Source organism: Gymnoscopelus braueri, assembly GCF_963280865.1.
Source record: "Gymnoscopelus braueri genome assembly, chromosome: 14".
NCBI lineage: Eukaryota > Metazoa > Chordata > Actinopteri > Myctophiformes > Myctophidae > Gymnoscopelus > Gymnoscopelus braueri.
Genome location: NC_137619.1, coordinates 680,854 through 707,741, shown reverse-complemented (window position 1 = coordinate 707,741; position 26,888 = coordinate 680,854). Strand labels below are relative to the sequence as shown.

At 41.4% G+C, this 26,888-nt stretch overlaps 1 protein-coding gene across 1 annotated transcript in view; it reads right to left on the bottom strand.

Moving 5' to 3' along the window:
• Nucleotides 1-806: 806 nt before the first annotated feature.
• The window catches only part of wdr27 (WD repeat domain 27), a gene marked incomplete at its 3' end in the record, with an annotated part of 120,960 nt that continues 94,878 nt past the window's right edge, over nt 807-26,888 (bottom strand). Inside the window, exon 25 of the mRNA XM_080448915.1 lies at nt 807-974. Within this exon, the coding sequence (XP_080305041.1) occupies nt 807-974 (168 nt within the window). The remainder of the gene's footprint in view (nt 975-26,888) is intronic.

The following is a 26,888-nucleotide window of genomic DNA, read 5'->3' as shown; positions in this document are numbered from 1 at the left end:
ATTCTTTTGCCTGAACTCCCTGGAACAGAGGCAGTAAGTATTAAACTAAGAACAAATCAGAGCAATAAGACATCACATTAAGACATTGCAATCAATTTAAATGTTACAATCAACTAAACTGGAACTCTGGACTCAATCTTGCAACCCAAGATCTAATTATTTTAGCCCTCTTTCCTCTCTCCCTCAAGAGGCTTTGCCTTTTGCCAGGCCAGTTTTAAATGAGAATTATAGTTCTTAATCTTGCCTGCCAGGTTTAACTATAGGTGAAATAAATAAATAAAAAAGACTTTGGGTTATATTGTACTCTCTGACCACAGGGAACTCTTAGCCCAGGTGGTTGGAAGTGGTTTAATTCTTTCTGGATTAAACTTCTTTCTGGATTGAAAATGCATGAGGTGGGCGGGCCTTTTCAGAGAATAATTCATTTTAATGGACAATCAATCGATTGAGTTGCGGCTTAGATCAGAGGAACTACTTTAAAGGGATACTTCACTTTCACATAAAATAAACATTAAAAAAAAATATTTAAAAAAAATGAAAGAAGTTATGGCAAAATAAAGGCCCCCTCACACATTAGTAGGACACTCTAATGCGTGAGGGGGCCGTGATTTTTCCATTACTTTTTTCATTTATTTTTAATATATTTTTTAAATGTTTATTTTATGTGAAAGTGAAGTATCCCTTTAAGTTCTTGTAAAAAAACTAAATCCATGACCTTTTTGCTTTAAGTTATTGTTTTAAAAATAATTATATCATCATTCAAATCGTAGTGTTTTGCCAATTATTTGGTGGCCCGTGCAATATGCTCACGGCCCACAGGTTGAGAACCACTGGTTCTCTGACGGAGCCAGGACGCTACGCCCAGCAGCGCTGGTGTCAGGAGACAGACTGGTCCCAGTGCTGGGATGGAACAGACTGGTCCCAGTGCTGGGATGGAACACTCTCAGCTCCCCATCCAGGGTCCCAGTCAGCAGCTACAAGAGAACAGAGGAATAAGAAGGGATTTTATTACATATACTTGAACCCCTTTTTCATGTCAAGGACCCCCAAAATGATGTGTATTTAGCCACGGACCCCCATCTCAAAATATGTTGTTCCAGGGACTCTTAGAAGCACAGATTGGAGTTAAAAATGTTCGCTTTAAAACATATATTGAAAGATTTGCACAACTTTTCAAGATTAAAATATAGCCAAAGAAATCTTGAAATGACACAGATGTGTTTCCGGTCTTAAAGGGTTAAATACTTGAACATGCTCCTTCCAAAGTATTCTGAAAGGGAGGTGATATAACAACAAACTGACTCGGAACTTCTGATAGGCTTTCCTCAGAACTCCTGCATCCTCCCAGATGTCCTCCTGACTGTCCCCCCAGATGTCCTCCTGACTGTCCCCCCAGATGTCCTCCTGACTGTCCCCCCAGATGTCCTCCTGACTGTCCCCCCCAGATGTCCTCCTGACTGTCCCCCCAGATGTCCTCCTGACTGTCCCCCCCAGATGTCCTCCTGACTGTCCCCCCAGATGTCTTCCTGACTGTCCTCCCAGATGTCCTCCTGACTGTCCCCCCCAGATGTCCTCCTGACTGTCCCCCCCAGATGTCCTCCTGACTGTCCCCCCCAGATGTCCTCCTGACTGTCCCCCCAGATGTCCTCCTGACTGTCCCCCCAGATGTCCTCCTGACTGTCCCCCCAGATGTCCTCCTGACTGTCCCCCCAGATGTCCTCCTGACTGTCCCCCCCAGATGTCCTCCTGACTGTCCCCCCAGATGTCCTCCTGACTGTCCCCCCAGATGTCCTCCTGACTGTCCCCCCAGATGTCCTCCTGACTGTCTCCCCAGATGTCCTCCTGACTGTCCCCCCAGATGTCCTCCTGACTGTCCCCCCAGATGTCCTCCTGACTGTCCCCCCAGATGTCCTCCTGACTGTCTCCCCAGATGTCCTCCTGACTGTCCCCCCAGATGTCCTCCTGACTGTCCCAACTAGTTTGGAAAACCTGTTCGAAACAAAAGAATATTCCGACGTATTGACCTTTAAGCCTCCCTATTCTGGGAGGAACATTCACGTGTTGTGAGCTTGTAGATCGGCTATTTTCATCAAAGACGTTTAGTGTAGGATAGAGGGAACAATGAACGAACCAAGTACAGAACCGACCCCAGTCGGCTAATTATCAGTTTGCTATTGAGCACTGATTTTTTTTTCATTTCAAGGACCCCCAGTTTGATATGGGTCTAGATCACAGACCCCCCAATCTACACTATAAAATCCTCTGTGTTATTTGAATGCCCTCACGGGTCCAGTTGGTTCCATTTGTACAGTCTCAAAGTTACTCATAAACTCTTCAAGGACCCCTGGAGGTCTCTGTCCCTATTTTGGTCATGTAATTATAGGTGGAAATTGTCAAAACACATCCTAAGATTTTCAAAAAGTGCTTGAGTGGTAAAGTCCATGGATTCCATGAGATCCTGGACTTCATACGGCCGGTCTATGACGTCAGTCATATTTAGGCAAAGTTTAAGGCCAATCCGATCTCCAATGACTTCCTATAAAAAGTCAAATATTTCAAAAAGTATAAAACATATGAGAGAGATATTCAGGGGATTTACTTTCTTAGCCTGCTGGCAGCAGCATGACCAAGAAACTTGGCCCTGCTCCGTCCAGTGGTTTGTGGGAGTGAGTGGCCCCGAACACACACACACACACACACAGTAAAGAAAACTACATAATACGTCATGTTCAGCTTTGCCTCCGTCAAAAAGTCAGGGATTTGGCCGGAACTTCATCAACCTTTGCTCTCGCTGTCAGGATGTCAGAGCTTATATTATTGTGGAAGACATGAGTTGCACAACACCACACACACACACACACACACACACACACACACACACACACACACACACACACACACACACACACACACACACACACACACACACACACACACACACACACACACACACACACACACACACACACACACACACACACACACACACGCACGCACGCTTCCCTAAAAAGCCTAAACGGAAAGCATCAGAAATGACTTCCATCCACAATGTGCTCCACGGAGAACATTCTGGATTTTCCACACCTGTCATATATCAGCAAAAACCTGAAGATGTCTGGATTCAAACTGGTTATATAACTGCTTCTCTTTTTAATGAGCAGCGGGACTTGGGGATTTGGCCAGTGGTAGTCATGGAAAGTCAAGAGTTCACAGATTGATAAGGCCCAATAAAAATGACCCCCGCTAGCTCCTTTACCTTCATGAAAATCAACAGTGGTGGAAAAAGTACTCATATACTCCAAAATTGTAAAGTACAGTACTTGAGTAAATGTACTTAGTCACTTTACACCACTGAAAATCAACAGCGCGCACGCGCACACACACACACACACACACACACACACACACACACACACACACACACACACACACACACACACACACACACACACACACACACACACACACACACACAATGATGTCATCTCTTCCCATCAGACAGTGCACCAGACCTGGGCGACGGGATGACCTCAACACTCAGGCAGCCAATCAGCAGCCATAGGAATGAGATTCCATCTGGATTTAAGATCCAGACTTTTAGGCTGAAACGGGTGTTTTTAGGATGCATGATGGACGGCCATAACTTATGGTATCTTATGCACTCAGATTAACAAGAAGAGAAAAGGCTCCAGTCCATCACAGACTCATCACAGACTAAGGCTGTGTTCAGACGGGCAGCCTGTCCAGATTGTTGATTTTCAGGTTTATCAATTCTGAACTGCAAAAAAACTAGTGAATCAGAACTGAGGTACTGTGTTGAGTTCTGAAACTTGCACCTATAAATAAAGCCAAGTGCACTGTGATGAATCCAAGGGCTTTAAAGTACTGTCTGCGGGATGCATATATAAAATATCTCCATAGTCAAATATTGGCATGATTGTATCTTGAATGACCCTCATTCTGTTTTCTTTAGAGAAGCATGATCTATTTCGGTAGAGGAAGCCTACTGTACAAGCTCACAACGCGTCACTGTACATCGGTTATTTTCAGTGAGCAACATCGTCGTGCAACAATGCATAAGTTAAGCTTTACTCACTCCTATGTTGTGTCTTTACCACATGGAAACCAAGACCGCCAATTTCTGAATACTTATCTATCACTTAAATAACAGTGTGGACAGTCAGTCCTAAAGATCAAATAACAGAGTGGACAGTCAGTCCTAAAGATCAAATAACAGTGTCAGTCAGTCCTAAAGATCAAATAACAGAGTGGACAGTCAGTCCTAAAGATCAAATAACAGAGTGGACAGTCAGTCCTAAAGATCAAATAACAGAGTGGACAGTCAGTCCTAAAGATCAAATAACAGAGTGGACAGTCAGTCCTAAAGATCAAATAACAGAGTGGACAGTCAGTCCTAAAGATCAAATAACAGAGTGGACAGTCAGTCCTAAAGATCAAATAACAGTGTCAGTCAGTCCTAAAGATCAAATAACAGAGTGGACAGTCAGTCCTAAAGATCAAATAACAGAGTGGACAGTCAGTCCTAAAGATCAAATAACAGAGTGGACAGTCAGTCCTAAAGATCAAATAACAGTGTGGACAGTCAGTCCTAAAGATCAAATAACAGTGTGGACAGTCAGTCCTAAAGATCAAATAACAGTGTCAGTCAGTCCTAAAGATCAAATAACAGAGTGGACAGTCAGTCCTAAAGATCAAATAACAGAGTGGACAGTCAGTCCTAAAGATCAAATAACAGAGTGGACAGTCAGTCCTAAAGATCAAATAACAGAGTGGACAGTCAGTCCTAAAGATCAAATAACAGAGTGGACAGTCAGTCCTAAAGATCAAATAACAGAGTGGACAGTCAGTCCTAAAGATCAAATAACAGTGTGGACAGTCAGTCCTAAAGATCAAATAACAGAGTGGACAGTCAGTCCTAAAGATCAAATAACAGAGTGGACAGTCAGTCCTAAAGATCAAATAACAGAGTGGACAGTCAGTCCTAAAGATCAAATAACAGTGTGGACAGTCAGTCCTAAAGATCAAATAACAGAGTGGACAGTCAGTCCTAAAGATCAAATAACAGAGTGGACAGTCAGTCCTAAAGATGGGGTCTGAGAAACAAACTGGATTTGCCTGCAGTGTGAGCAAAGCCTGGAAGCCCAACAGGTCTGACTCTGCAACTTTGCAAACACATTCACAGACTAAAATCTAACAAGCTTGAAAAAGATGAAACAGCAATTTTAGAAAATCATGAAATAGTGCATCTTAAACCTGAATCTTCACCACACTCGTAAAGTTCAGTGCCCTTCCATGACAGACCTTCCATATAACAAGACTTATTTATGGAACAAATGCCTCCTAGCTCCTTCAGGACAGCAAACATGCTGGGAAAGGGAGTCACAGCGGCTGAGGTTTTGGGGATGACTCAAAACGCACGCCGGCTACATGGTGGTTGATTTAATCCCCCCTCGGTGGCCGTCCCTGAAGCAGCCCCCGTTTCCCTAAACCACAGAGAGCTTTTCCAGCTGGGTGAGGAACGCCAGGACCAGGGGAGTGACTTAGACTCTTTCAACCTGGCATCCCATTCTCCAAAAATGTATGTATATGTATATGTATATGTATATGTATATGTATATGTATATGTATATGTGTATATATATATGTATATGCATATATATATGTATATATATATGTATATGCATATATATATATATATGTATATGTATATATATAAATAGCAGATCTACAAGCTCACAACGCGTCACAATGAGACGCGTTGTGAGCTTGTAGATAGGCTATTTTCAAATAGCCTATGTATAAAATAGGGCTAAAGTGGTTAATGTATGTTTTATAATGTAATAATGTATATCTGCAAAGTAACTAGTAACTAAAGTTTTCAAATAATTGCAGTGGAGTAAAAGTACAATATTTGCCTCTGAGATGTAGTGGAGTAGAAGTTACTTAACACATCACACGCATCATCATACAATGAGGTGTAAAATAAGGCAACCAGGTAAAACCAAGGGGCCAGCATTAAGGGGCCAGCATTAAGGGGCCAGCATCCGGCTTGTACACTGAGGCTTCATAGGAAGTGTGACAGTTCATATGAATGGCCTGTAGTCTCTCTGTTTCACCGCTGCTGGTTACAGAAGCAATTAGGCTCTATTGAAGCGGATGGGTTTTTGGCCGAACTTTACACTTGATTTTATTACTAAATAAACATTGTCATAAATACTATATGCTTCCAGTCACTAGTTTAAAGTCTTCTTTCTATCACCATGACATGCGTTTTGGTAAAGTATGGTCCCATTTATTATAAAATGAATGTAGGGAATGTTTCTACGGTTTCTACCGAGTGAAGACCCGCCCTCGCTGCGGTTTCAGCCAATAGCATTAATCTCTGTTTGCATTTCGGACCGGATATAGAAAGATGGCGGATTTGAAATCGCTACAAAATAGGCTTCCTTTACGGTCTATAAATGTGCGCACACGCACACACACACACACACACACACACACACACACACACACAGGTGGTGTGGGTAGACTGTGGGGGTGGGGCGGTAGTTTTAAAAGCCTCGCAAACCAAATTATTTGACAGCTTGTTTTTTACCAGGTCTGCCGTTAACTTTAGGTTGAGCTCTTTCTTTAGGTTAACTTTAGGTTGAGCTCTTTCTTTAGGTTAACTTTAGGTTGAGCTCTTTCTTTAGGTTAACTTTAGGTTGAGCTCTTTCTTTAGGTTGACTTTATGTTGAGCTCTTTCTTTAGGTTGACTTTAGGTTAACTTTAGGTTGAGCTCTTTCTTTAGGTTAACTTTAGGTTGAGCTCTTTCTTTAGGTTAACTTTAGGTTGAGCTCTTTCTTTAGGTTAACTTTAGGTTGAGCTCTTTCTTTAGGTTGACTTTAGGTTGAGCTCTTTCTTTAGGTTGACTTTATGTTGAGCTCTTTCTTTAGGTTGACTTTAGGTTAACTTTAGGTTGAGCTCTTTCTTTAGGTTAACTTTAGGTTGAGCTCTTTCTTTAGGTTGACTTTAGGTTGAGCTCTTTCTTTAGGTTAACTTTAGGTTGAGCTCTTTCTTTAGGTTGACTTTATGTTGAGCTATTTCTTTAGGTTAACTTTAGGTTGAGCGCTTTCTTTAGGTTGACTTTATGTTGAGCTCTTTCTTTAGGTTGACTTTAGGTTAACTTTAGGTTGAGCTCTTTCTTTATGTTGAGCTCTTTCTTTAGGTTGACTTTAGGTTAACTTTAGGTTGAGCTCTTTCTTTAGGTTAACTTTAGGTTGAGCTCTTTCTTTAGGTTGACTTTAGGTTGAGCTCTTTCTTTAGGTTAACTTTAGGTTGAGCTCTTTCTTTAGGTTGACTTTATGTTGAGCTCTTTCTTTAGGTTGACTTTAGGTTGAGCGCTTTCTTTAGGTTGACTTTATGTTGAGCTCTTTCTTTAGGTTGACTTTAGGTTAACTTTAGGTTGAGCTCTTTCTTTATGTTGAGCTCTTTCTTTAGGTTGACTTTATGTTGAGCTCTTTCTTTAGGTTGACTTTAGGTTAACTTTATGTTGAGCTCTTTCTTTAGGTTAACTTTAGGTTGAGCGCTTTCTTTAGGTTGACTTTATGTTGAGCTCTTTCTTTAGGTTGACTTTAGGTTAACTTTAGGTTGAGCTCTTTCTTTATGTTGAGCTCTTTCTTTAGGTTGACTTTAGGTTAACTTTAGGTTGAGCTCTTTCTTTATGTTGAGCTCTTTCTTTAGGTTGACTTTAGGTTAACTTTAGGTTGAGCTCTTTCTTTAGGTTGACTTTAGGTTGAGCTCTTTCTTTAGGTTGACTTTAGGTTGAGCTCTTTCTTTAGGTTGACTTTAGGTTGAGCTCTTTCTTTAGGTTGACTTTAGGTTGAGCTCTTTCTTTAGGTTAACTTTAGGTTGAGCTCTTTCTTTAGGTTGACTTTATGTTGAGCTCTTTCATCAAAGCCAGCGTTCTCAAAGAGCTTCATCAAATAGAACGTCTCTGTCGGTGGAAACAGTTACTTTTCAGGATTTCAAATTCAAAAGTATCAAAAGTAGCAGATCTACAAGCTGGAAACTCGCCGTGCTGCGCTCACAGCTTGTGGATCTGCAAATTTTGATGCTTCACTCTGGAACCAAAATGGTTCTTCTATCTATGGCATCACTCTGAAGAACCAGCTTTTGGTTCCATTTGGTACCTTTATGTTTCTGTGTGTGGGCCTTAAGAGTTAGGAGGGTCAGAGGTCAGCTCCATTAGTCAAACACAGCTCTCTGTCTTCACCTGAAGGCATTAGACTCTGGAGTGATCCAGTGTGATCCACCTGAAGGTATTAGACTCTGGAGTGATCCAGTGTGATCCACCTGAAGGTATTAGACTATGGAGTGATCCAGTGTGATCCACATGAAGGTATTAGACTATGGAGTGATCCAGTGTGATCCACATGAAGATATTAGACTCTGGAGTGATCCAGTGTGATCCACATGAAGGTATTAGACTCTGGAGTGATCCAGTGTGATCCACATGAAGGCATTAGACTCTGGAGTGATCCAGTGTGATCCACCTGAAGGTATTAGACTCTGGAGTGATCCAGTGTGATCCACCTGAAGGTATTAGACTCTGGAGTGATCCAGTGTGATCCACATGAAGGTATTAGACTCTGGAGTGATCCAGTGTGATCCACCTGAAGGCATTAGACTCTGGAGTGATCCAGTGTGATCCACTGTAATACCCATGGCACACATAAGAGTCTCTCTTCTGCATAAAGCACGGTGCATATCTCTAGATCTCTCTGGTCAAAGTGAGGACCCCCGGGGACTCCCAGCCCCAGGGGTCCTTGAGGGGGTCCCCAGGTAGGGTCCCCAGCAGCTAATAGTTACATGTAAAGGTAACAAATGGACAACCGGCAAAACAGTTCAATTGCCGATCTACAGTATAAGCTCAACAAGTTGTGAGCTTGTAGAAGCCAAAGCCATTTTAAATGTTGTTTTGACAAAATGTTGTTGACAAATCTTCTCTTATGGGGTTTCTGGCACAAAATGTCAAAATGTGGTTCTGTGGGAAAATACTTCATACATTTGACATGAAATGATTTGAGTTCCTCTGCTCTAGAGTCTAGATAAGAGGAAGCTAAGGTGATGAAAACACAAAATGTGTTTCTGATCCATATAGTGGCATTCCACCTCTACGACCTCTGGGGGTTTAGGGGGTTTAGGGTGACCTCTTGGGTCAAAGGTGGAAGGTTATAGGGAGCTGATACACTGTAAGAAGCAGCGTGGTGCCGCGCTGGGCCCCGTCACCACTCACTCATTTAAAGGGATAGTTCACCCCCAAATGACCTTTTATCTATTAGTCACCATGGAGACTCTAATTCATGGTCTCATTCCTAAGACAATAATGTGGTGACCAGCGGACCGGTAGGCAGCGGTTCCGGTAGGAGACACAAAGGAGACTCTTTGTGTCTCCTACCGGAACCGCTGTCGATCATCAAATTATTGTTAGGAATGAGACAAAAACTAAAGAATCCAAAGTCTCCATGGGGACTAATCCATAGAACACTCATTTATACTAACACTGATACATAGAACTCATTTTGTACGTTTTCAAATCATTGTAGTAAAAAGCTCTGAGATGTAATGGAGTAGAAGTATTGAAAAATGTAATAACTGTTACTTTTCAGGATTAAAATTAAAAAAATTGTAACAATAGCAGATCGACAAGCTCAAAACGCGTCGCTTCGCGCCACGTTTCAAACTTGTAGATTTGCTATTTTTGGATATTTCTGTGTGACGCAGTAGTATGGTCAAGTAGGGGCGTTACCAAAAAAACTAAATATGGAGATACGAGGTTTCTGCTCCAACAGCAACAAAATACTCAAGTAAAGTAAAACTAAGCACAGTACTTGAGTAAATGTACTTTCCACCAATGCTCTGACAAACACATGCTGGTTTAGTTTAGTTTAGTTTAGTTTAGTTTAAACTCAGTGGTGACTCAGTGTGTCTGAGGGTTCATTTGGTTCATTTAACACATTTAGAGCGGGAACACATCTGTGTCATTTTACATTTGAGTCAGATTTTATACTTTTATAAGAAAAGAAAAATATGAAAATGTGTTTAACTCTTTGAATAAAGGCTACAGTATATATATATTTTATATTATATTTATTATATTATATTTATTATATTATATTATATTTATTCTATAGGCTATATATATATATATTTTATATTATATTTATTATATTATATTATTATATTATATTTATTCTATAGGCTATATATATATTTTTGGAAGAGAAAAGTTTTAACTCAAATCTTTGCGGGGGGGGGGGGGGGGGGTTCCTGGAACTAAATATTTTGAGATGGGGGTCCGCGGCCAAATACGTAATTTTGGGAGTCCTTGACATGAAAAAGTTGTTCCAGGGACCCCCAGAAGCAAAGATTTGAGTTAAAGGTGTTCCCTTTAAAAAAATAGCAGATCTACAAGCTCGTAGAGTGGCTGCGCTATGAGCTTGTAGATCTGCTATTTTTGAACAGCCAAAGTCTAAAATATGGATAAAGTGGGTCTGAAGGGGTTAACAGTCTATTGATATAGTTGCTGTTCCTCCTCAAACATTCCTTACATGTTATTCAACTTCTGGCAAATGGTTTTATTTTGGCACAAAATGATCTTTTTGTTTCTCCAAACTATGTAATCAACAAAGAAAAGAAATAAATAAAACATAAAAAATAGTTATAGCTAAATATCCTTTCTTTTCTGTTTTTGTAGCCGTTGGTTGTTTGTTTGTGTTGTTAGTAAAAGAGAACCTTCTGTATATAAAAAACAAACTTAAGGGAAGGGATGGTAAATCAGAATTAGAACTTGACCAGACAGTCACTTAATGTTACATAAGTTTTCATATAAGTTATTGTCAGTCTCTCTGGCTCAACGCTATGGAAAAAAGTATCACAAATCAACAGTTCAAAGGGTGGAAGGACGGCAACAATTAAGTCTGCAATGTGGGCTGGATCTCCAAGCGCTGAACACTGGGGTGAGTTATTAACATTGTGGATGATAGAGAACGTCCGTCAGCACACACACTGCTATGAACACAGGTAGACAGACAGACAGACAGGTAGACAGACAGGGTAGACAGACAGGTAGACAGACAGACAGACAGACAGGGCTTTGAACATCTTGTCTTGTCCTCTCAAAGGATATCGCCGCGGTCTGTCTGTCAGGAAACCTTGTATGTCCCAAAAAATCCAGTGGTTTTCAAAGGTTTTTTAAATGTTATTTTTAAGGACCCCCAGTTTGATATGCAATAGGCCATAATATATATATAATATTATATATTATATAATATTATATATTATATAATATTATATATTATATATTATATAATATAGGCCAGCAGTGGTTCTCAAACTTTTTCCATGTCAAAGTATCTCAAACATATTTTGTGCCAGGGACCCACAGAAGTGAAGACTTGAGCATAAAGTAGATATAAAGTTAAAATGATTGTGATGCTATATTAACTAATTATGCTGGGGACCCCCTGGAACCTGGACACCTGCGGGGCCCCGGACCCCACTTTGAGAACCACTGCATTAAGGCCACAGACCTGTAAGGGTCTATTTGGTTACCTAACAGTCAACAATGTAGCTGGAGACCCCCTGGAACCCCCCTGGAACCCCCTCAAGGACTATTTGAGGGGGTTTGAGAACCACTGTCTAAAACTTCAGGAAATGGGAAAAAGTTCCAATGCATCCAATGTAAAAGTAATAATGTAATAATAGTAATAGTAATAGTAATAGTAATAGTAATACACTGTAAAAGTAATAATGATCACAACTTTGTTCCTACTTTTCATTGGTTAAATATGTCTGAACCCCACAGACAGACAGACAGACAGACTTATATTAGAAGTAGGTTTTTTGAAATAGCAAAATAGTATAAAAAAGGGTATTTATTTATGAAAGGAAAAAAGGACTATGGAGGCCTGGACTGCTGGCGTAGCGGTCCAGGCACCTAGGCTTAGTGTAGCCTGTCATTAAGGCATAAAAGCCCAAAAATAAATCTTTCAAAAAAGAGCTGGAGATACAACTGTCTGACAGACAGACTCTCTGCTTAATGACAACAGAACATTATGATGTTCCACTCTGAAGGAGCATTCATCAGGTCCATGTTGGGCAGTAAGTACTCTGATATGTCAGTACTCTGATATGTCAGTACTCTGATATGTCAGTACTCTGATATGTCCAACATGTTACTGAACCCATTTAGTAGGCCGTATCCTTTTTTACCGTCTACACCCAATATCTCATGCAAAAATAACTGATCGACAAGCTGGAAACTTGTCATGTTGGGAAGGTTGTGAGCTTGTGAACTTCAGATCAAATGCTTGGCTATGTTGTTGTCGAACCCCCAACACAATCTGAGGCTGGAAAAATAAGCCTGGAGTATTTTGGGCCGTGGTGGTGGAATGACCTGCAGACCATGTGATCCCTCTAGTGTGTTTTAAAAGGATGGCCATGGGCAAACTTCCCAGAGAGTGATCCTGCTTTGATCTGTAGCAAATGTTGTTGCTCTTAGTTTTATATTGGTCACTTTTTATGGATTGTATTGTAACCGTTTTTCCTTGAGCTTCCTAGGTAGTTGGGTATTGTTTTTATGGATGTCATTGTTATGGTCCTGTATTTGTTGTTACTGGCAGAGCTGTGCAACATTTATTTGCCTCTTCTCTTGGCCAGTTCACACTCGTAAAAGAGACTTCAGTCTCGATGTGTTTTTTTACTTGTTAAATCAAGGTTAAATAAAATAAAAATAAATTGTAGATCAGCGATTTTCGGCCGAATGTTCGCCCCCAGAATAGGGGCACTAGGGTTCAAGTAGGTGTGGGTGGGTGTGCGTCACAAACGTGACATACGGATTTGTGATCCCTCTACTGGCCAACAAAGGTCACAAACGTAACATCCGGATTTCATTGGCCAACAAAGGTCACAAACGTAACATCCGGATTTGATTGGCCAACAAAGGTCACAAACATAACATCCGGATTTGATTGGCCAACAAAGGTCACAAACGTAACATCCGGAATTGATTGGCCAACAAAGGCCACAAACGTAACATCCGGATTTGATTGGCCAACAAAGGTCACAAACGTAACATCCGGATTTGATTGGCCAACAAAGGTCACAAACGTAGCCTGAAAAAGCCTGAAGAAACATCTATCAGGAGACCACAAGGGGAGGTTAATGTCATTTTCCCATCTCTTTTGAGCCTTATAGAGCACATTGTCAAAAAGATACATTCAGCACTTTGCTAACATCGATTCTGTCACGATCATTCTAAGTCATTTAATTGAGTCAATTCAAACAACGGAGTCTGTCTTAAGACTCCCTGTCTGGCCATCCATTTGCCCCGCAGGCAGTCTCTGACAGACTTTAAGGTAGATCCCATTTATAAAAGGCCGTAGACAGAACCATCTGGGTGAATGGAAGGAAAGAGAGACAGAGGAATGCAGATATGATCAGACGCACAGCATTCCACGTGCCTTCCTTCTCCAGGAGGTGTGCTTGGAATGCACCTTGGAAAACTCTGGAGGGCAAAACGTACAGGGAATGTTCCTCAAGGTTTGACAACATCGACGGCCCACATGAATAGGATGCATTCGGTGGATTTGAAGCCATTGCCGTTAACCTATACGACCTACGTGAACCCTAGAGGGCCGCTATTCTGGGTGTGCAAGTTCGGGCAAAAAGTAGCTCACAATGTGTCGCAACGCGGCAATTACGTACCACTCATGATTTATAAACAATATTTAGAACATAATATGTTCTAAATATTATTTAGAACATATTTGAACATATTTGAAGTATACAGTAGTATAGACCATTGGTTCTCAAAGTGGGGTCTGGGGACCCCCAGGGGTCCTTGAGGGAGTTCCAGGGGGTCCCCAGCTAAATGATAGTTAGGAACCAAATGAACCATTATGGGTTTGTAACTCAGAGTGTACAAATGGAACCAATGGAATAAATTAACATTGATTGTGCAATATAAATTGGGGTCCCAGAGATAGAAATGCAATTAAATGAGGGTCTGTAGCCTAATGCATGTTAAACTGGGGGTCCTTGAAATTAAAATGGTTGAGTATCACCCGCGAGAGTGTGTTGCTGTGACAGAGAAAGGTCAATAATAAAGTAGATTTTCTCCTGATTTGTCTCTCTGATAAAAGATATTTTAGTATGAAAATCTTGGGAACAATGCGTGTCTTGTGATGATCGGGTCCAATATTTAGTTCAGTGACCATGGAGCTAAAGAATGGTTCAGAAGCTGTAATAATAATAATAATAAAGAATGGTTCAGACAGAAGCTGTGTTCACGTTCACTCTCTCATTGGATTGAACAGCCTACAACCTGCTTATGGTCTCCTCAAAAAGGCGTCAGCCTACTTCACGCAGACACGGGAAGTATAAACCGGAGATGGCACGTCTTGCTATTTTGGTCTTATAGGTTTGCAGTCGGATCCCGACTCTTTCCGCCATCACTTCCTGTTCCTTGCCAAGCTAGCTGTCATGTTGCAGACAGGCCGGTAGAGTTTGTCCCAGCTCAGTCTGTCTCTCACTCCCATGTGACATTCTGGAACAGGACAAACAGAGCCCAGCTCTGTGTTTGCTGTCTGGGCCCATGAGGAACAAAATGCTCTGCCCACTGGGATCAGCCAAGGGAGGGGGGGGGGGATAACAGATCAAATAATGAAAAAAGAGACAAGGATCAACGTGTGCCAAGAACCTTGTTAAACGACAAATAGTCACCAATGAAACGATGCAGAAGAAGATGATGGTACGAAAGCTGCGTTTTTTGCTCCCGCCTTGGATGGCACACACACACACACACACACACACACACACACACACACACACACACACACACACACACACACACACACACACACACACACACACACACACACACACACACACACACACACACACACACACACACACACACACACACACACACACACACACACACACACACACACACACACACACACACACTAGAGTAGCACTAGAAATTGAAAGCCACGGGGATGATTCAGTCTTTATGGAGCTGGACCAGTCAGAGAGAGTTCTGACTTTCTGCAGACAGCTGCTGGTGTCAGGGAACGGTCACACTCCTGCACTAACTTCAACACATCAATCGCAAATGTACTTGAGGCAAAGTGTCAGGATGTCTCTGTCTCTCTCCCCCCAAACTTAGCTGACAGTTATTAGAAATGCCTTTATTTTTTTGGACGCGGCTTTGTAGTTTGATATTATAGCTAGAACTTCTATCTTTTTCCGTCATAAATTCTGAAAATGAGTTTCTTATTCAAAGAACCAATAGGCTGAGTGGATTGTATGCAGGCCATTACATTGAGTTTGTGTTAGGGACGTTCAATATTGACTTTTTTGCCGATATCCGATATTCCGATATTGTCCAACTCCTAATTTCCGATACCGATATCGTACCGATACCGATATATGCAGGCTTTTTCACCAAAAGTGAATAGTCAGGTAACATCACCACATATCAATAAAATAGCTTTAATATCGATATAATATCTAATAAATCTAATATAATACAGTGATGTTGTTAGGTTTTCAATGAAGTGAGTCCCGGGACTCACTGGTGGTCATTTGAATGAGTCCCACTAATCTTAGATTAGATGCTGGCCTATAGGACAGTGCAGAGGCCTATAGGACAGAGCAGAGGCCTATAGGACAGTGCAGAGGCCTATAGGACAGTGCAGAGGCCTATAGGACAGTGCAGAAGCATAATTGCCTTGATGCCATAACATTAACGAGCGTCAGCTCGGTATTAAACCGATACAGATATTTTAAGATGTTACATTCTTATGCTAATATGGGCCGATAATATCGGACAACCCTAGTTTTTGTTATCTTAACTAAATATACACAATAATGGTGACTTGTAGTGGAGAGGGAGGAGGAGACAGGCGATGTCATGGTGCACATGGTCATGAGCTGCACTTGAAACGATTTGGAAACCCCCATGCTGATGTTTAAAACACAGCCGGAGCATAAGTTTGTACACCTGGTTTGGGGCTCATTTGAAGCAATCTTAAGTTTCACTTGATGCTTGTAGCTCATAAAAGTCTAAGACATTATACCGCACCATCTCACACACGCAACAGTTTTAGTGATAACCTACTTTTGAACCTACTTCATGATTCATGAAGTTTAGCAGAAAATGAAAATAAATACATATACAACAGGACAGAGCACTCACATCATGAGCTGATAATCTGTTTATGATGGACTTCCAGACATACTTAAGCAATACCCTGCCGCATTATCCTTCATGGAACCAAGAGCAATGCAAGAGAAAGAATGTCAACTAAATTAAAGAAAATGCTCATCACACAAAGATGATTTAAATTGCATTAACACATCCACCGCCAGAGGTTAATCTCATAATGTACTCACCAGTGCCAAGGTGTTTTTGTTGTTTTTTTGTTTTTTTCATGTCGCCATAGATCTTGTTAAAATCCTTAAGATTGAGCCGTGAACGGTCTGTTTACATCCGCGAGATCTCCCTGTATCTCCCAGTGAAGACCGCATGTCAAACGGACTTCCATGACTGTAGTTAGAGCGGATTACGTTAAACAGTGAAATGCGAGGAGAAAAAACTACAGGAAGAGAATTGAGTTTCAGTTTCGTCTGTAGAATGGGAGCGGACGTGATCGTCGAAACCGGATCCCAAATAATTCTATTTCCTGTCATCAAACCGGAAACGGAAGTGGATCAAAAAAATTCCGAAAGTGCACCCGGACCGCGCATGCGCGAAAAGACCGCAGCCCGTAGGACTACGGGCTCGGCGCTTAACCGTTGGATTTAACGGCCCGTAGAACTACGGGCCCGGCGGTAAAGGTGTTAACAGAACACACGGGGCCACTCACTCTGAAATGCATTAGTTCTTCTGTCAATGCGATCCAGAGAGAGTTCCAGTGAGGTCATGTTTGGCTCACACTACAGAGACGTGAGGCCGGTGTGATGTACAGGATATAGTGCCGGCTATCAACGCCTTGGGATGACACACTGTTGTGGGTTAAATCCCAACAGAGAATGGCTCCCAGGCTTTTCCTCCAGTCTGACCCACTAACCTGTTTCACTGACTCTATGTTGATATGCCGCTGGCTCCAGCTTTCCCTCTCCTTTTACTGCTGGACATAAAGGAGTTAGGCTTTCATTTAACAGCCCTAAAAGACCCCAGAACCTTTCATTTAACAGCCCTAAAAGACCCCAGAACCTAAGGAGCCAAAGCTGAGCTGGGATGATTCTCATCTAGTGGTTTTCAAAGCTGGGCCTGGCTGGCGACCCCCAGGGATCCCTGAGGGGGTCCCTGAGGGGGCCCCAGCCACATGAGGAGTTTATTGTCACTATAATTCTATTCACTTGAAATGATTACAATACAAAAAAATATGAGTGACTATTCTAACGTTATGTGTCAATAACCTGACTATAATCTATTTTTTCATGAACAATGATGACATTTTGATCAAACAAAACATATTTTCATACCAGTGTCCCTCGGACAGAATCATTCCATGGCCTATAAGTTCATTTGGGGATCTGTGACATGAAAAAAGTTTGGAAACCTCTGCATTAGGATAACAACATCCACAGTACCAACACTGACACAGCCTATAGCCTGCTGTCTTCTGATTCCATTCTACAGAAGAGTCTGTGAAATAGAACATATTTATCTGACATGACAGACGAGGTTTAGGGTAAGGCACGGCCCATCACCATTACCATAAGTGTCAAAGCACTTTCACAACAATTTGCAAGTTCACACTTTTATGGTAGCAGATTTAGATTGCACACAGGGGGGCTCGTAAAAGTGAGGTATGTGAACCCCAACAAGATTTTACAAGTTGCCAAAGTGGAGTGACAATAAAAGTTGGGATCTCTCATTACTGCACAAAGTAAGAGTATGACTAAGAATCCTTGCAACTGTAGATGAGCTGCTTTGATGGCCTTCAAAGGGGTGTTGGAGAGGAGAACGTTCACGGCATGATCTACTTTTCTGAGGCTTGCAAATCAGAGCACGGCCCATTTGGGTCAGTGTTGATTTCGTCGTCTAAAACTATGACGAAAAATGTTCGACGACTACGTAAACACTGAATAAAAACTAATCTATGATGACTAAAACTATGACGAAGAATGTTCGACGACTACGTAAACACTGAATAAAAACTAAACTATGATGACTAAAACTATGAGTAAATATACTGACAATTTCGTCAACAAATAAAAACTAGAATAAAATGTTAGGGATCTAGTGGAGAAGAGATCCAGTAGAACTAAAAGACAAGTCCTTTTATGTTTGGTTGTGCTCAGGCGTTGCGCTCTGAAAATAGCAGATCTACAAGCTCACAACGTGTCACAGCGCAACGCGGTGCATGCAACCAAGTGTAAAATCAGTCATTACGACGCCATCAAGGTCCGCCAAAATACATTTTAGTTGACTAAATCAACTGTAGATTTAGTCGACCATAATCTTATGATATTTAGTCGACTAAAACTAGACAAACTAAAGTATGACTAAATTAAAAAAACTATGACTAAAACTAAATTTGCTGTCAAAATAAACACTGATTTGGATACATTTTTAAATGTACTGTGTTCTCACACTGAATAACAGTGAGTGGAAATGTTACTTCATAAAGTATAAGATGACAAAAGAGGCTGAGATAAGACTCCTCCCACACGCGTTGTGAGGACAAAACACAGGCGTAGGCAATACATGGAACCGCATTACAACTGTGATATCTCATGAACCCTGGTCTGAGTCACACTGCATTGTATCTGAGCAGGACCTCTTGTAATCTCTCCCTTATTTACATGTCTGTTTGTTGGCCACACACAAGAGAGAAGCTAAACACAGGCGCTTCAGCCAGACTTTAGATCAACAGAATCAAAGTTAATCAGAAGCAGGTTCCAAGGCTCGGTGGATCAGCACAGGACAGGTCTGAACAGTAGAGGAGTGAGACAACAGGATAGCTCTGAACTGAAGAGGAGTGAGACAACAGGATAGCTTTGAACTGAAGAGGAGTGAGACAACAGGATAGCTCTGAACTGAAGAGGAGTGAGACAACAGGATAGCTTTGAACTGAAGAGGAGTGAGACAACAGGATAGCTCTGAACTGAAGAGGAGTGAGACAACAGGATAGCTCTGAACTGAAGAGTGAGACAACAGGATAGGTCTGAACTGAAGAGGAGTGAGACAACAGGATAGGTCTGAACTGAAGAGTGAGACAACAGGATAGGTCTGAACTGAAGAGGAGTGAGACAACAGGATAGCTCTGAACTGAAGAGTGAGACAACAGGATAGGTCTGAACTGAAGAGGAGTGAGACAACAGGATAGGTCTGAACTGAAGAGGAGTGAGACAACAGGATAGCTCTGAACTGAAGAGGAGTGAGACAACAGGATAGCTCTGAACTGAAGAGGAGTGAGACAACAGGATAGCTCTGAACTGAAGAGGAGTGAGACAACAGGATAGCTCTGAACTGTAGAGGAGTGAGACAACAGGATAGCTCTGAACTGTAGAGGAGTGAGACAACAGGATAGCTCTGAACTGTAGAGGAGTGAGACAAAAGGATAGGTCTGAACTGAAGAGGAGTGAGACAACAGGATAGGTCTGAACTGAAGAGGAGTGAGACAACAGGATAGGTCTGAACTGAAGAGGAGTGAGACAACAGGATAGCTCTGAACTGAAGAGGAGTGAGACAACAGGATAGGTCTGAACTGAAGAGGAGTGAGACAACAGGATAGCTCTGAACTGAAGAGGAGTGAGACAACAGGATAGCTTTGAACTGAAGAGGAGTGAGACAACAGGATAGCTCTGAACTGAAGAGGAGTGAGACAACAGGATAGCTTTGAACTGAAGAGGAGTGAGACAACAGGATAGCTCTGAACTGAAGAGGAGTGAGACAACAGGATAGCTCTGAACTGAAGAGTGAGACAACAGGATAGGTCTGAACTGAAGAGGAGTGAGACAACAGGATAGGTCTGAACTGAAGAGTGAGACAACAGGATAGCTCTGAACTGAAGAGTGAGACAACAGGATAGGTCTGAACTGAAGAGTGAGACAACAGGATAGCTCTGAACTGAAGAGGAGTGAGACAACAGGATAGGTCTGAACTGAAGAGTGAGACAACAGGATAGCTCTGAACTGTAGAGTGAGACAACAGGATAGGTCTGAACTGTAGAGTGAGACAACAGGATAGGTCTGAACTGTAGAGGAGTGAGACAACAGGATAGCTCTGAACTGAAGAGGAGTGAGACAACAGGATAGCTCTGAACTGTAGAGGAGTGAGACAACAGGATAGCTCTGAACTGAAGAGGAGTGAGACAACAGGATAGCTCTGAACTGTAGAGGAGTGAGACAACAGGATAGCTCTGAACTGAAGAGGAGTGAGACAACAGGATACTCATTATGCAGAATGTCCCATTTCACACGTTTTACAAATGTATAAAAATCGTTTGAAATTAGCAGATCTACAAGCTCACAGTGCGTCGCATAGCGATGCATTGTGAACTTGTAGATCGGCATTTCGGCCGAAATGAATATAGGGCTGAAGTGGATAATGTATGTTTTGTAATAATCTCTCAAGAACAGATTCAGAGCTGAGCTACTAATCAAATGCAAAAGTGAAAAACGCTGGGGGCGCTGTTTTTCCTTTTTATTTGACGATGGGTTCCCAGATTAGTTTTGTAATAATAATCAAAATCTACAAAGTAACTAAAGTTTTCAAATAATTGTAGTGGAGTAAAAGTACAATATTTGTCTCTGAGATGTAGTGGAGTAGAAGTAAAAGTACAGAAAATTGGAAATACTCAAGTAAAGTAAAAATAACTAAACATTTTACTTAAGTACAGTACTTGAGAAAATATAGTTAGTTACTTTCCACCACTGATTTTGCCATCTGTGTTTGACCTGAAATGTTGTTGCATGGTGTCTGACTACTGAAGCTTTCTCCCATCATATTAATAGAGATGAAAAAAGGTGCTAATGTAAAATGATTGGGGAGGTTTGCTTTGTGAGCGTCAGTCGGCAGAGGAAACAGCTGTTCCTGGATCCTATAGAGGACAGCCCATCAAGGTCTTGAAAGAATTACAAAATCCTCCTCAAGGTTTCCCCAGATTTTCCAGATGCTGAGACTGAACTGTCTTTGTCTCTCTGGCCTCTCCACTTTGGCAGAGGAGCTCCATGAGGAATCCACAGGCGCTCCAGTCATCAACAGACCACAGAGGATTAGGGGGTCTTGCCATGGTCATATCATTGAACATTAGGGGGTCTCACCATGGTCATAAAGCAAAACGTGATGCCAAGGGGGTTGAATCAACATCTTTTCATAATTAATAAGTTTACATCCAGCATTATAAGCCACCTTTCAAATCATATCTTTCACTAGAAGCTGAGCAAGAGACACTAACCCAACAAAACACATGTATCCATTTATCCTCAAGGGTAGGCTAAGTGATCTATTTTGGTTAATATAGAGCAGGGGTCTTCAAGAGGGGGTCCGGGACCCCTAGGGGGTCCTCAGAGTTACTACACCTTTGTGTCATAGTATCATGTTTTTTACGTTAACCACTTGAACCCTAGCATCCCTATTCTGAGTGGAACATTAGCCAAAAGTAGCCGATCTACAAGTAGACCACTTGTAGATCGGCTACAAGCAACGAGGTTTGGTGTAGAGGGAAAAAAGTACTAAAGTACTAAGTATTGACGGTTCAAGTGGTTAAATGTCTGAAAATACACATGAATCCAACATACACTGATGATAGTGCTGTCAAAGTCTATGGAACTGTCTAAGAAATCTATTAAAAGATTTTATCTGCAAAAATTTTTTATAGAATATGTACTGCTTCATCTCTCTCTCAACTAAGGGGTCCTAGCTTGACCTTGAAAATCCCTGATATAGAGCATTTGGTCAGTAAGAGGGGTCTTCCCATCGCTACGGCTCTTTAATAAAACAGAAAACATATTTGAAATTTCAGCCAATCAGGAGAGAGTACCTATTTATCAGGTTGGATTTAATAGTGTTTTTTTTTATTTTGTGTTTGTGTCATCACTTCCAATTAAACTTGTTTATCCTGTATCCTGCACGAGTTCTCTCTCCTGATTGGATAGAATGTGTATCCTGACCTGAAATGCATTTTCTGTTTACGAAAGAGCTGGAGAGACAGGGAGACAACCGTTACTGAACACACACTCTATACTGATAATTATTAACAGAATTAATATAGAGCTGTTTAACACTTATTTGAACAAAAACAGATCACTTACCCTACCTTTAATATCCAAGTATACGTGCATTTGAAGTGCATCCAATCTTTCCAACGATTAATCTTTTCAATAACCTCTGAACGGTAACATGATAGGCCTCGCCATGGACATCACATAAAACATATTGCTTGAAAGGAGATGGTTCAGCTTGTATCTCAGTTAATTTAATTTCCTGTTCTATTTGATATAAGACGTTCCACAAACACTGCTTACATTGAGTCTTTTCCAGGTAGATGATTTGTTATTCGCATTAGTGTGCTCTTCCCCCCAAGCTCCCCAAATGTTGAGACTCAAACAAGATGATAACGTGGTAATACAACCATTAATCATCCCTTCAGTTCAGCTTATTTTTCTGAACTTTTAGAATACAAAATGCATATCTGTGCTCTGTGTTATGTACATCAGTTCATACTAACGCAGTATGTACGTACGTACATACATATATGTACTTTATGTACGTATATACTGTATATTAGGGATGCACCGATATGGACATTCTTGGCCGATACCAAAGTTTAAAATAACAATTTAGCCGATACTGATACCGATATTTGTTTATTTAGTTTTTGGTGTTACTATTTCCCCCTTTTGAGCCAGAGAAACAAATACATCTTCATTAAGAGAAATAACTGTTCAGAATCTGCAGGAACACAACTAAATTGCCTCCTAACTCCTGTAACTATAACCAGCAAATCATTAAAAGCTGATACCGATGTTGACCCTATATATATACACACACACACACACACACACACACACACACACACACACACACACACACACACACACACACACACACACACACACACAAGTTCCTTTCTTAGTTCCTTTTTTCAGTCACTGATGAACAACAGATCTGTCCCTCTGGGTGGGCAGAAATTCTCACAAAAAGGTAGTTGTTGGGAGTGGAATGCATGTGACAGCCTGACAGGCCCAGCTGTCTGCTAATTACATCCAGGAAAAAGCCTCCAACAAGCAACCGGACCAGACAGTTTACCACGACAAACTCCACTAGTGTAATGAACAGCCCCTAATCTGACGGCTCCACGCTAGCGTGTGAAGTGACACTTCAAATCACTTCCCAGGAGCATGACGGTGCACAGATAAGTGTCCGTGTTAAACCATTAACACCGGGAACACATCCATTTCTTTGGCTATTCAAAAAAATAGCAAATATACAAGCTCATAGCGCAGCATCGAGTGCCGTGCTATGAGCTTGTATATCCGCTTTTTATAATCTAAAAAATCATAGATTTTTTTTAAATCTTTGAATATAGATATATTTCTTAAGTGAACATTTGTAACTCAAATCTTTGCTTCTGCGGGGGGGGGGGGTCCACGGCTAAATACATATCATTTTGAGTGGTCCTTGACATGAAAAAGTTTGAGAACCACTGATAATATTATAGCAAAATATGTTTTTTTTTTCAGAAAACTGTAAGGATTTAAAACACATTTGTAAAATCCCCAGAAGCAAAGATTTGAGTTACAAATGTTCGCTTTAAAAAATACATTTATATACATTTATATTATAAGATTTGCAACAAAAAAATATCTCGATTTTTTAAACAAATAGCAGCTTTACAAGCTTGTAGATCTGCTATTTTTTGAATAGCCAAAGAAATGTAAAAATGACACAGATGCGTTTCCGGGCTTAATGGCTTAAGGTAGTGCTTGAATACACAGTTTATTGAAAACAGGTGATTTTATTGATGGCGTGATTTTTGTTCCACTCAACCCTTACAAGGTTAAGGGGAAAAAAAACTAAGCACACACACACACACACACACACACACACACACACACACACACACACACACACACACACACACACACACACACACACACACACACACACACACACACACACACACACACACACACACACACACACACACACACACACACACACACACACACACACACACACAGAGTTATTAAGCATATCTATTATATGTATGCTGTTCAGATCTAACTCAGATCCATCAGATTATGTCCAAATATTTCCCATCTGGTTACTTGAATCTCGAGGTTCTTCACAAATGTTGATTTCCCCTGTGGGCCAGAGACCAGTCCTGTGGGCCAGAGACCAGTCTGTGGGCCAGAGACCAGTCCTGTGGGCCAGAGACCAGTCTGTGGGCCAGAGACCAGTCTGTGGGCCAGAGACCAGTCTGTGGGCCAGAGACCAGTCTGTGGGCCAGAGACCAGTCTGTGGGCCAGAGACCAGCAGTACATAAAACATATGAGAATTCTAATTACGTGTGTAGATCATGGTAGCGTTCAAGTGAATTGCACTAGTTCTGCTTCATGAATATATTCTTGCACATTGCCTTGTATGGATGAAGGCTCCAACACAGGGATTCTACCATTTTAACCACTTAAACACTATTTTATACTTTGTTGTACGATGTTGTTGCACAGCAAAAACTGCTGGACAACAAGCTCACGACGCGATGTGAGCTTGCAGATCTGCTATTTTAGAGAAAATGATGAAAACTTTCGGTTGATTCTTTGTACAAAAAAAGTGTGATAACATTCAGCAGGAACTGGACAGATTGAATGCTGACAGAGACAGGACTGTTATCACACATTATTGCCATTTATTTTGCCTAAGGACTATTAGATTAGATTTTTCCACTAATTGCTTCTCTTCATTCTTACTTTCTTCTCTCCACTGCAGGGAAGAAGGAGTTCGGTAAAAACAGCAGTTTCTGCTGAGTGGCATTTAAGTAAACCAAACCCCATGTTGGGGTTTGCAGGAATAAATAAACACTACTTTCTAGGAGACACCTGAGACAGCGTTTTCCACCACCATTAACAAAACGACAAGTAATGGGATTTCTTGAGGAAACACGGGCTCCTATCCTGCACTACGACTCCGGACACGTGCGGAAAACACGGGAAGGTACAATGAGGCATCAGCTCTGATGGCGTCTGGCATCCCAATGCCCTGTTAGCGTCCCTATTCTGGGGGGGAGAACATTCGCAAAAATAACCGATCTACAAACTCACAACTCGTCGTGATGTGCCACGTTGTGAGACTGTAAAACCACCATTTTTGGTGAAGAGATTTGGTGTAAAGGGAAAAAAAGGAGTGTACCAAGTACAGCCCTGGGGGACCCTGGTCAACTAAGTATACTGTAGGTATAAGTTGTTACATTATACATTATATTTGTTTGTTGTTTCCATTTTTTTGGTGGTTACCTGTGGTGGATACCATTGGATAGTAGATTTTTTACTTCTCAGCTGTGCTTAAAACAAAACAAAACAACTCACAAACTCACATGTTGTAGCCAAGGAAAGCTTCTCTCTCAAAACTAAAAGTCCTTTCTAACGTATCTCGTTACTCAAAATAATACCTTGCCTTGGAGCAGGTTCGTTTAGCTCCAAACTGTTGACGGAACTTAATACGTGATCTGACCCCGATGGGCTATCTCATGGGTTTTGGATCCTCGCGTTGGAAAAACCCACTAGATGTTTGGTCTGTAGTGTTAAAGTTTCCTCTATCTCTTAGAGCTCAAGGTACGAGCATGTCCTTTCTGTCTGGAGGAGTATGTGTACACGGTTCTGGTTCAGAGAAAACATGCTCTGACTGATGAAGTGTGTCTTTGAACTCTGAACACAGATCAGCGTAATCAAGCCAGTAAATGGCCATGGATCACAATTTCCACTTTTCAGCCTTTGGGAATCTGAAGGCATCAACGTGAAGTTGATCCCAATGGAACTACGCAGTCGATTTGAAACACATGCGAACTGTAAAGGCTCAGTTATACTTACGGTGTCATGCGACAAAAACAGACGATCTGCAAGCTCAGAACACATCGCGGCGTGATGCGTTCTGAGCTTGTAGATCGGCCATTTCTGCCACATGACACAGACGCACAACTAAGTATAAATTAGCCTTAAGTCAGCCTCCAATCTAAAGGTCAGTTAGTAAGGACGCCCCCACGGTACCCACCTTATAGTGCCGTTATGGTTTGACATGTCTGTCTGGGCATGTCATAATAGGCCAACATCTGGCGGAAATAGGCGAACATTGTGCGAAAATAGCCGATATACAAGCTCAACATGCACCACGTCTATTTTCAGCAAAGAGATTTGGAGTAGAGGGGAAAAGGAGTGGGCCAAGCGTATGGGGAAACAAAAGAAGTGGTTAAAGGGGTTATTTCCAGATCAACAGGAGAGTTTTAACTCTAAAACCATAAAACGTATCCTTCAGGAATATTGCTCCTCTGTAAGGAAGGCTGTGATAGCTTAGACATTAGACAATGGAAGGATGCTGGTTTAACGCGGCAGATTTTGTTTCACTTTCCTGTAATGACAATTCAAGATAGACAAAACTATTTGCACAGCCTTACGCTTTTATAAGAGTGTGTTGCCTTTGGCTTGGGGCTACAGTACCAAGTGACTGTATTTCTAAGGATATCCATCTCTGTTCAGATCACACTAGTGTTATGTTTTTAACTTTGAATTAAAAAAGAGACAATGTTTATTTCAGCATTCAGTCATCCAAGCACAACAATAAAGAACACTCACGTTCAGCACCTAAT